At 29.0% G+C, this 12,261-nt stretch overlaps 1 protein-coding gene across 1 annotated transcript in view; it reads left to right on the top strand.

Moving 5' to 3' along the window:
* The window catches only part of LOC113372798, a 10,613-nt gene extending 5,427 nt beyond the window's left edge, over positions 1 to 5,186 (top strand). Inside the window, exons 2-4 of the mRNA XM_026613140.1 lie at positions 2,937 to 3,072; positions 3,139 to 3,364; positions 5,130 to 5,186. Coding sequence (XP_026468925.1) covers positions 3,068 to 3,072; positions 3,139 to 3,364; positions 5,130 to 5,186 — 288 coding nt within the window. The 5' untranslated portion in view covers positions 2,937 to 3,067. The remainder of the gene's footprint in view (positions 1 to 2,936; positions 3,073 to 3,138; positions 3,365 to 5,129) is intronic.
* Positions 5,187 to 12,261: the final 7,075 nt, after the last annotated feature.

Below are 12,261 nucleotides of genomic sequence, written 5' to 3'. Positions count from 1 at the left end.
CATAATTCTACTTACATTTTTGTTTAATAAAACTATCATTTTTCTGTTTACATCATACAAAAAATTATAAAAAATGCATAGTGCTGACAAGTTAGTTGTATAAATGTTAGTGCCAATCTCTAGTGCTGTGTACACCTCTCTATATGTAACCAACCAACATAATATCCACTGATGATGACATTAAATTGAATGTCGAAACGTTTGGAAATAAAGATTATTTTATAAATCTTTGGCTTTTCTTTGTTTGATGTATCGCCCTCAAGAACTCACTCACATATCTCAACATCAAAATTAACTACTAAATCATATATATTTAGGACAAAAAATCACAAAATATAACGTGGGGGAGGGGGTATATTGAAATATCACGTGTATTTATTTTTTTAACTAATTTTTTAAAAAAGTTCAAACATTTAAATTGTACAGTCTTTTCACGTAAATAAAAATACACGTAATGTTTGTTGGGGGAGGGGGGGGGGTTAATTTTGAATATCACCACGGATACCCAAGGGGGAGGAAGGGTCCAAAAATTCTTAAAAACTCGCTAACGTGATTAATGGGCGCCCCAAAAATGGTAAAAGACTTGATAAAAAAATTCGAGTAAAAAAATTAAAACCTAACGCATTTCGCTCACATTCAGTTCAAATGTTTCTCTCCAAGTATGTGGCCCTCGATTATTTTTAACGATTCTTCAATGATACAGAGACTGGGCCGTTTTGTTCGCAAAGTGCTCGCCAGTAATGTCCCTTAATTGCTCAGAGAAGCATTCCAGCAGAAAATTGATTAGACAATAGCGTGCTCTCTTTTATATATATATACACATATATAAATTTATATATAGATATATAAGAGCTAAAATAAATTAGCCTCACCTAACTTTCAACTGCATTTCGAAAGCAGAGTAAATTGCTCTAGGGCATTTTATATTAAAAAATATTTTATGTTATTTAATTGTAAAAATATTTTCTGAACACTTCAATCATGCTAAACGAATACTTAACATGTAATGTACATTTACAGGCGGAAAATAATTTTAAAGTATTTCTGTAGGGTTGTTTTGTTAGAAAATATTATAGAGAGTAGTTACAAGAGATATAGTGAATAAATGTATTACTGATGCCAATGTCAATGTGTTCTGTCCAATTGCCAAATGTTCCAATAGACCTCCAATTTTGAACTTTGGCATCTGAACATTCCAATTTATCCCAATAAAATGATAAAGACAACGTTTATTGGACTCAATAGAAGACGCGAGACATCTCTTATTATTATTCTTACATATATACATAATGTGTTATATGAACAATAAGTCAGTGGCGTAGATTTTATTTTCATCCCAAACTATAAATAACATAATCACAAGTCGTTAAAAGTTATTTCTGACCGGTGAGTTGGTCTTGTAATGGTAAAAGGAACAAAAATAAGACGTCGGGTTGGAAATAGACATGAATTGTAGCTAATGCCATTTAATAATAATTAATGTCAATGTCCGAAATAAACTAGTGGTGTATGGCATCGTGTCTTAAGGCAAATTGCTGGAACTTCCCGTACCGTAATGAAATATTCGAGAAATTTTAAACGTTTTCAAATATAATATTACAAATACTGTAACTTTTATTATTTTTCCTATCTTGTTATATCTGAGCAAATCAAATGTAAATCATAAATCAATTTATCTCCAGAACATTAACAATCGTCATTTCGTTTCGAATTCAATTTCAAAAAAATAGTTGCACACAAATTTGCACAAAATTGAAAAAGAGCTCCAATATAGTCACAGTCTAAACGCATTTGCAAATAATTCTGTGCGACATTTTCACTTATACTGTGCTTAGCTTGGCAGCATTTTCACATTTTTCAATAATTTTCACAAAGTTGCTCCAAAATATAACCAGTGCTCCAAACATAAACAGTCTAAACGCACTTGGGTAAACATTTGTACCAAAGTGGCGCTTAGACTGTGCTTAGCCTGGGTAATTTTTCGAATTTTTAATCCAAAATTACAAAAATATTTTATGGAAAATAAAAAAAGATGTAATAATTTTTTATCCTCAAAAGTAATTGAGCAATGTCAATACAAGCAGTAAGTTTTTTTAGATCATTCAAATCGGACGCTTAGTTCACTCAGAAACTGCCATTTTTTGCACATTTTGCTCTGTATCTTCGAAATGGCGGGACCTGTCTTTGCCAAAAACTCATCACCTCTTTTCCCAATCATTACAAATTGAATGTTTTTTAGATCATTCAAATCCGATACTCCGTCCTTTCAAAAACTCGATTTGTATTTCCTGCACTCTTTGCTCCGTATCTCCGTAACGGCTGGACCTGCCTTTGCCAAAAACTAATCAACACATCTCCCTATCAATAGGGATCAAACGTTTTTTGAATCATTCAAATCGGTTGATCCGTGCGCCCGAGAACGTGGACGAAAAAATGCGGACATACAAAACACACATACACACACATCCATTTAGTTTCTGAGGTATGCCAGTAAAATGTTCAGAAACCTTCAAAACGTCGAGAAATGCAAAAATTTTCATTTTCGATTTTCGGCCCATTACTATAACTACCCTACGGGAAGTTAATAAATAAATTAATTTTTCTAACTACACTTCTTTCTAATTTCTTTCATGATAGTTTACGATCAACACTATAACCCTGTTTGGGCTTGACGTTGAGTTCTGGGATACCTTATATAAATATATGATGAGAATCAAAACTAGGTTTTTTCAGAAGTATGTTATCCTAAAATTTTCTTCCTTTCCTTTTATATAAATTTCATTAATCAAATGGTTCAAAACGTTTCAATCCAAGACATCCAAAAATATATTTTAATATTCAATGTCGATTTTGAGTGCACCGAGTTGCTCACTATGCTAGGAAATAATGTAGATTAAGTAATAAATAAATTAAATCCTTGATCCTCCAATTTCCAGGAACATTAGTTTTTTACTACAATGGACACACCACATCCAGACACCGGTTTGACCCCACGTCAAGTCGAAGTTTTGCAGGAAAGTTGGAAAGGACCTTCACAAAATGTAGAGGAAACGGAGTGGAAGTCCTTATGCGGTAAGATTTTTTTTTTATTACCTCTCAGTACCCAAACTTGACTTTTATCCCAATTTTTATTTCCAGTTTATTCACCGCTCATCCCGAGTACATGAAGTACTTTTCGAATTTCTCCGATGTGCCTTTGGATCAGTTGAGGACTTTTGCAAGATTTCGTCGACATGGCCTAAACGTGGCCAGATCTTTGGACCAGGCGATAGGGGAATTGAATGATGTTCCTAAATTGGTAGATAGATTTACTGCTTTGGGTGTTACTCATGGTGGAAGGAAGATTTCCGAACAGGCCTTTCAGGTAATAGAAATAAATCATAAATAAAATAAATTCAGGAATAGAACAAAAGTTTTATAGCTCCCATGTAAATCATGCTGGACTGTCCTTTGTCCGGTTATCCAGAAGTAAACGTATCCAATTTGTTGATTCTGATCTTCATGTACTTCCTTAAGTTTTTATACAAAACAATTTGAACTACGATTTGTTCTATATTCCAATTTTTACAATTTCTTTCGATTCTTAGACTGTTTCTTCTATTGTTGATAGGATTGTTCTCTACAAATTATGGACACCCCTACTTTTCTATGAAGCTTTTCCAGAACTTATTATTTTTGCCAATTTCATTTCAGGATATTACTTGGTCGTTTTCTTAAGTTTTTATTAATTAATTTTCCCCAGTTTCACGTTTCTCGTTCTCCAAAGTCAAAAAATGTTTTGATTTTTATCTAATACTCCTGTCCAGAAACCAACATGCCCTTGATTTTTACCTAGTGAACCTAAAAATATCGTGTCTCCAGATTTTATTTTTATTTTAAGTGCTTCTGTTCTAAAAAAATGTATAACTGCTGATGTTTATGTAGTGCTCCAAAAAATATTAGGTCTCCTGATTTTTTTAAAACGTTTCTGCTCCAGATAACAATGTCTTCTGATTTTTATCCATTGCCTTTGCTCTATTATATAATAGTATATTCTTTGATCTTTATCCCTAATCAGAAAATACATTGCCTTCTGGTTTTTATCTTGAGCTCCTGCTTCAGAAAATATCATGTCTCCTGAATTTTACCTAGTAATGCTGGACAAAAAATAGTATGTTCCTTAATTTTTATTCTGAACTCCTACTTCAAAAAATATCATGTCTTCTGATTTTTTCATAGTGTTTCTGCCCCCAAAATAATATTATGTCTCCTGATTTTCATAAAATGCTCCTACTCCAGATAAAATATAATGTCTTGATTTTTATCCTGAGCTAGTGCTCTAAAAATATCATGTTCCCAGATTTTTACTTAGTAATCTGCTCCAAAATAGTAGATCTCCTTTTTACCTAGTGTCCAGATTTTATTTTTATTTAAGTGCTTCTGTTCTAAAAAAATGTATAACTGCTGATGTTTATGTAGTGCTCCAAAAAATATTAGGTCTCCTGATTTTTTTAAAACGTTTCTGCTCCAGATAACAATGTCTTCTGATTTTTATCCATTGCCTTTGCTCTATTATATAATAGTATATTCTTTGATCTTTATCCCTAATCAGAAAATACATTGCCTTCTGGTTTTTATCTTGAGCTCCTGCTTCAGAAAATATCATGTCTCCTGAATTTTACCTAGTAATGCTGGACAAAAAATAGTATGTTCCTTAATTTTTATTCTGAACTCCTACTTCAAAAAATATCATGTCTTCTGATTTTTTCATAGTGTTCCTGCCCCAAAATATATTATGTCTCCTGATTTTCATAAAATGCTCCTACTCCAGATAAAAATATGTCTTGATTTTTATCCTGAGCTAGTGCTCTAAAAATATCATGTTCCCAGATTTTTACTTAGTAATCCTGCTCCAAAAATAGTAGATCTCCTTTTTACCTAGTGATGCTGCTCCAAAAAATAGCGTGTTCCTTGATTTTTATTCTGTGCTCCTGCTTCAAAAAATATCATGTCCTCTGATTTTTACCTAATGTTTCTGCCCCAAAATATAGTGTGTCTACTGATTTTTATAAAATGCTCCTACCTACTCCTGATAAAAATTGTTTTAATTTTTATCCTGAGCTAGTGCTCTAAAAATATCATGTCCCCAGATTTTAGTCCCCAAAAATAGTAGGTCTCCTGATTCCTACCTAGTTATCCTGCTCTAGAAAATACAAAGTTCTTTGATGTTTATCCTGAGCTTTTGCTTTAAAAAATATCAGGTCTCCTGGTTTCTACTTAGTAAATCTACTCCAAAAAATAGTGTGTCTCTGGTGCTCCGAAAAATAAAAATATTTTATATTTCTGATTCACCACAAAATAGCAGAAAATATAATGCATGACCAAAAATAGAAAAATTTTGTATTCCTGCTCCAGTAAATAATATGTTTGTTCCAAGAATAGAAATATTTAACTTTCCGTAGGGTAATTATAGTAATGGGCCGAAAATCAAAAATGAAAATTTTTGCTTTTCTCGACGTTTTGAAGGTTTCTGAACATTTTGGCATATCTCAGAAAAAATTGATGTGTGTGTGTGTGTTTTGTATGACCGCATTTTTTCGTCCACGTTTTCGGGCGCACGGATCAACCGATTTGTATGATTTAAAAACATGCGATCCCTATTGATAGTGAGATGTGCTGATTCGTTTTTGGCAAAGGCAAGTCCAGCCGTTACGGAGAAACGGAGCAAAGAGAACGGACTAACGGATTTGAATGATTTAAAAAACATTCAATTTGTAATGACTGGGAGAAGAGGTGATTAGTTTTTGACAAAGACGGGTCCCGCCACTTCAAAGATATAGAGCTAAATGTGCAAAGAATGGAAAAATGGAAAAATGTGAAAATTATAGTCATCTATAGTTTAAGAGAATTTTAAAAATATAAGTTATTTCAAGCCTGCTTTGGATAAGATTGCCCTCTTATTTTAATACAAAGTAAAATAATAAAAACACGCTGTGAGATGTTATATAGGAGTATACTCTTATATATACTTTTAAAAAGCATATATGCTTTTTAAAAAATAATGAGGGAGCAAGCTTATCTGAAAATAGGCCTGTATAAGTTTTACCAAAAACTTAGGTTAAACCAAAAAAATATATTTTAATTATTTAAATTTTACAAGTGATAATTTAAATTTTTACGAAATAATAATTTTAACAAACAAATTTAACAGCAAATTAAAGTACATAGCACATATTATAAGTACACACATAAAAAATGTTTAATATACAATTACTATCAAATTTTAATATGAATGATTTTTTTGATAAATTTGATAAAAATTAATAAATCTACTGTTCATAATATGCAGTACACGCATTTAATTTTTTTTCGGCTAATGTGTGTTAATATATTAAATTTTATATTTATGTTAAAATTCGATTTTTTTCCATTTGCACTGTGACACCAGCTTTAGATTTCGATGTCGATAAGTTTTTGACACGATGACACATGTACATATCGATATGTCGATATACGAGATCGATGTTGTAATAAATTTGTATTGTTGTAATAAATTGTAATATATTCGTAAATTGGAATTTTATTAAATAATAAAGGAATGGCCTTAATATTCACAATTTTTACAACATGTATAATTTTTTATCAGGCACCAGAAGTACAAAATGTTTCTAATTTTGGATCAGACATGAAGATTTCTAGACCAATGGTACAAAATGTTAATATTTGTAAAGAAAACAATTTTCTCCATGAGGAATACAAATATTCTCATTTGGATCAGAAATATTTTCATATTTTAAAATATTTCTAATCATATTATATAACATTTTCCGGATTAGTAATTCAAAATATTTCTACTTTTATCTTCCCGTAGGGTAGTTATAGTAATGGGCCAAAAATCGAAAATGATAATTTTTGCATTTCTCGACGTTTTGAAGGTTTCTGAACATTTTGGCATACCTCAGAAAACTAATGGATGTGTGTGTGTGTTTTGTATGTCCGCATTTTTTCGTCGAATGATCTAAAAAACTTTCTGCTTGTATTGACAAAACAATTGCTTTTGAGGATAAAAAAATATTACATCTTTTTTTATTTTCCATAAAATATTTTTGTAATTTTTGATTAAAAATTCAAAAAATTTCCCAGGCTAAGCACAGTCTAAGCGCCACTCTGGTATAAATGTTTACCCAAGTGCGTTTAGACTGTTTATGTACCCCGGAGTGAAAACTACTGAAAAATGTGAAAATGCCGCCAAGCTAAGCACAGTATAAGTGAAAATGTCGCACAGAATTATTTACAAATGACATTTAGAATGTGACTATACGGAAGCACTTTTTCAATTTTGTGTTCAAAATTAGGCAACTATTTTTTTTTTTTAAATTGAATTCGAAATGAAATTACGATTGTAAATGTTCTGGAGATAAATTGATTTATTTATGATTTACATTTGATTTGCTCACAATCAGATATAACAAGATAGCAAAAATAATGAAAGTTACAGTATTTGTAATAATATATTTGTGAACGTTTAAAATTTCTTGAATGTTTCATTACGGTACGGGAAGTTCCAGCAATTTGCCTTGAAGCACGATGCCATACACCACTAGTTTGTTATGCATACTCTTGTGTGGACCAGAAGTATAATAAAGTTCTACTTTTTGCTACATAAAAAAGAAACTTTTCTATCATATTTCTGCCATTATAGCAATATTCTGAAATTTAATACTCTTCAGTATTGCTTTTGGACGGCGCAATAAACTTGCTCCAAAATAGTCCTAAACTACAAATACAATACCATTTACTACTATTGTTTCCAACTTGAACCCGATATCACAGGAAAAAAATGACGTCTCAAAACGATTCCATTCTTCTCGGTTTCTATAAATATCACAACACAATGACACCAAATTTGTTATTATTATTGTTAATAACAACAATATCGATTGTTGATAATTGACAATTTTATTGTTCTTGAGATGCATTTTGCAAAACAAACCGGAGATGACCTCTCGTATCTTTGGGTCTCTGACGCAGGGCAATTGTCTTATGGGGGCACAGGGTGCTCCAAATGTAATTGTAATGGAACGATTTGATTTCAAAGAAAAATTGAAATATTTTGACTTCCAGAAATTAGTTTATCTAATTCAGAATATAGAAATATTTTGTATTCATGGTCCAGAAGATAGTCTGTCTGATACAGAAAATTGGAGCATTTATTTCTATTTCTGGTGGGGAAAGAGCATGCAAAAATAATGATAATTTCTTACTTGTTATGTATGTACTATATGATGTCACAAATTTAGTGTCGAAACGTTTAACCAAATAATTTTCATTGTTTATTTTATTTTCAATCGACGTATTGGCCAATATATTTTTATTTAAATTTTTAAAATTGTGAATGAAGAAATATGATTTGATCACAAATATGGTAAAAGTAGGCCTAATTTGTATTTCTGAATCTAAAAATAGTATTTCTGGTCAAATCAAATGTAAATCATAAATCAATTTATCTCCAGAACATTAACAATCGTCATTTCATTTCGAACTCAATTTCAAAAAAATAGTTTAGTTGCCTAATTTACACAAAATTGAAAAAGTGCTCCCGTATAGTCACAGTCTAAATACGCATTTGCAAATAATTCTGTGCGACATGTTCACTTATACTGTGCTTAGCTTGGCGGCATTTTCACATTTTTCAAAATTGGAAAAGCGCTCCATTACATAAAGAGTCTAAACGCACTTGGGTAAACATTTGTACCAGAGTGGAGCTTAGAATGTGCTCAGCCTGAGTAATTTTTAACTTCCCGTAGGGCAAAATTATAGTAATCGCAAAAAAATCGGAAACGAAAATGTTTATATATCTTTACGTTTCAAAACCTTCAGAATATTTTGGCATACCTTAGAAAAAAATGATGTATGTGTGTGCGGATACAAATTTTCGTCGACGATTTCGGAAACACGAATGAAGCGATTTGAATAATTCAAAAAACATTCAATTCGTACTGATAAGGAGACGTGCTGATCAGTTTTTGGCAAAGGCAGGTCTAGCCGTTCCGAAAATACGGGGCAAAAAGTGCCAAAAACGGTAACTCAGTTTTTAAGACAACGGAGCGTCCGATTTGAATAATTCAAAAAACGTTTTACTTGCATTAACAAGATGAAGAACTGATCAAATTTTCGTGAAGGCAGGTCTAGCAGTTTCGGAGATCTAGTAAAAAAAAGTAAAAAATAATGCCATTTGGCGGTCAAAAATTATCATTAGACATATGCACATCAAATTATCAGATAGTTTATAGAGATTTTAACAATAAGTATAAATTTGTTTACATTCATATGGGTTCCGTACCAATGTTTATCCGTTAGACGGCGACGCGGCGCTTACGCACTTCGATATTTCGTCTCTATGCAGTTAAAGCAGTACGATTGCTTTGAAAAATAGTTCAGAATTTCTAAAATATTTCAAAATAAATTTTTCTTTTGAAACGTAAAGATGTATAAAAATTTTCATTTTCGATTTTATTGCGATTACTATAACTTGCCCTACGGGAAGTTAAAAACAGAAAGACTTTTATTAACCTCAAAATTTCCAACAGTGATCATCAACATCGGGTCCAGTATCAATAAATAAATAATAGTGTTTTTGGATCATTCAACCGGTTTCAACTCGAATACAAAGAGGATACAAACAATACAAAATAAATATGAAATAAATAAATAATTATATATATATACATATATATATATATATATATATATATATATATCCGAGTCGATTAAACATGAAGAAGAGATAATAACAAATGTCGTCTGTGGAATTAAATTTCGACTTCAGTTGAACTTTGAATGTTAAACGAACAATGCACGAAAAGATTATTAAAATTATTAATTAAATAAATAGAAAGATTATTGGTTAATGAATAAATAAATTCAATAACAAAATATTGACGAAGTTAATAATAAAAATTGTTTATTAGAGTAAAACGTAAGAGAGGATATTTTTTAAATGAAAGAGAGCGGATTCTTTCTTGTTAATTTTGATTCATTTTTAAAAATTTAATTAAAAATATAACGTCGATTGTAAATGAAATAAGTAATAAAAATTATTTAGTTTAACGTTTCGGCACTAAATATGTGTCATCATATCGTACATACATAATAAGTAAGTAATTATTATTATTTATGGTTATTTGTTTTCGACACATTGGCTGCTAATATTTCTAATTGTTAACAAATTCTTTTATTTATTATTTGTTTGGAAAATTAAAATAATTTTAAAAGTTGGTAAAGAATAATATCTTAATATTTTTCCAATTTACCAATTATTTCCAAGACCTAGTCACGTGAAATAATGGTATTCCAAAGATAACAGATGTGTGTGCTCCAAAAAAAAGTTTTGATAATAGATAAAAGATGGAAAAACGTGTAAAAAGTCGATTTGTGTATTTATTTACTTTATTTTTACAGTTTAGTGACTGATACCGAGTGTGAATGAAAAAAAGTTAAAATAATAATTACATTAGTGATAAAACTTTGATGAAGAAGAACACTCTTTTGTATTTGCAATTGCAAATTGGATGGAGGAACAAAAATATGAATAAATGTTGAAAAAATTATGAAATAACTTTAAAAAATAAATAAAGAGTTAAAAAATAAAATGGGTTAAAATTGGTGAAAAACTAAAATCAGTGTCGATTAAATTCAACAATTGCCTAATTATTTCCAAAGAAAATTTGCATATTTTTTATATAAAAAATAAATACTGCTGTTTTTACTAAAAGTGTTAAATATTTAAAAAAAGTTATTAGTGAAAAAATGTGACAAAAACATAAATAATTTAATATTAGATACATATTGAACCAGAACCCAAGTAAATTTAAAAAAAAGTTAACTGTTTCAACATTATATATTTTTTAATAATATTATTTAATAAAATTTAGTGCCATTGAATTTCAATTTTAATTTAAAAAAAATATATCGAAGATAATAATAATAAATATTTTAGATTTTAATAAAATTATTATTATCATATCATCTGTCACTTTCTGAATATTATTTATTGATATTTTATTAATATTATTTTTTAAAAAATTATTATACTAATCAGTGAAAAATTGTGCCAAAAAGATTTTTAATAATGTAATATATTTTTGTATCAAGGGATACATAATAAATAATTAATATAATAAAATAATTAATTAAAAATGACTATGTAAAAATGTGACAAAAGTAAGTTTCTTAATATAAAATAATAATTTAATAAAATACATTATATTCTGTATCAAAGGATACATATTAAATAATATTTTTGTTAAAAATATATACAGCTGAATTATATTTACTAAAAATCTCTAAGATTTATAAAAATAACTACTATTAGTGTAAAAGTGTGCCAAGAGTAATAAGATTTTTAATTAAATAGATTTAGTACTGAATTTAATATAAATAATAAAAAATATATTAAATAGAATTTTGTATTATGCAAAAAATTTATTAATTATAATATTTAAAAAATCTGAAATTATCATAATAATAACCGTTTTTTCATTATTAAAGTTGTTTAAAAAAGTTCATAAATTAAAAAAAATAATATAAATAATAATGTTTAATACTGCTTTTATAAAAAAATTAGTACAAGAGGCAAATTAAAATCTACAAAAAAAATATTTTTTTGCCAACGGTCTAAAAATGCAATATTATTTTTAATTTGTGAAAAAATTGTACCAAAATTATAACGTTCATAAGAAATTTGTTTAAAAAAAATGTGATAAGTGCCAAAATATATAATAAAATTAAATAAATAAATAAATTTAATATTTTAAACAAATCAAAGTGATTGCAAGAATTTAAAATGTGACTGTCTCAAATAACTACTAAAGTAGCTGAAAATTAGATAAAATAGAAGAATAAAAAGTGATTTTTGTGTGAAACAATTCATAACACATCCACAAAATTCTGGAGAACCAAAAATCATAAAAAGAAGTTTTTAAAACAACTTTTCAACTCAAGAAAAAAATATTCTAATTTAGTTTTAATAACCAAATCATATTTGTTATAAACAAAACAAGATCGCGGTACAACAGTAGGAATAAAAGTGATTATAACACACGTACAACTTTGTTTTAAAGTCAAAAAGTGTAAAAAAAAGTCAATAACACCAAAACCAACCAAAAACTCCTAAATTGGTCCAAATTACCTTATCCCCAATTATAATTTCGATTTTTTTCGATGTCACCAAAAATGAAATCGATTTCCTTCATGTCGATTCTTCTAATAGTTTTGGCCAAA

Source organism: Ctenocephalides felis, unplaced genomic scaffold (assembly GCF_003426905.1).
Source record: "Ctenocephalides felis isolate EL2017-DRISC unplaced genomic scaffold, ASM342690v1 CF-g0.4_SCAFFOLD_01604, whole genome shotgun sequence".
NCBI classification, from domain to species: Eukaryota; Metazoa; Arthropoda; class Insecta; order Siphonaptera; family Pulicidae; genus Ctenocephalides; species Ctenocephalides felis.
The sequence above is the reverse complement of the archived record's forward strand: the minus strand, read 5'-3'. Positions and strand labels throughout refer to the sequence as shown.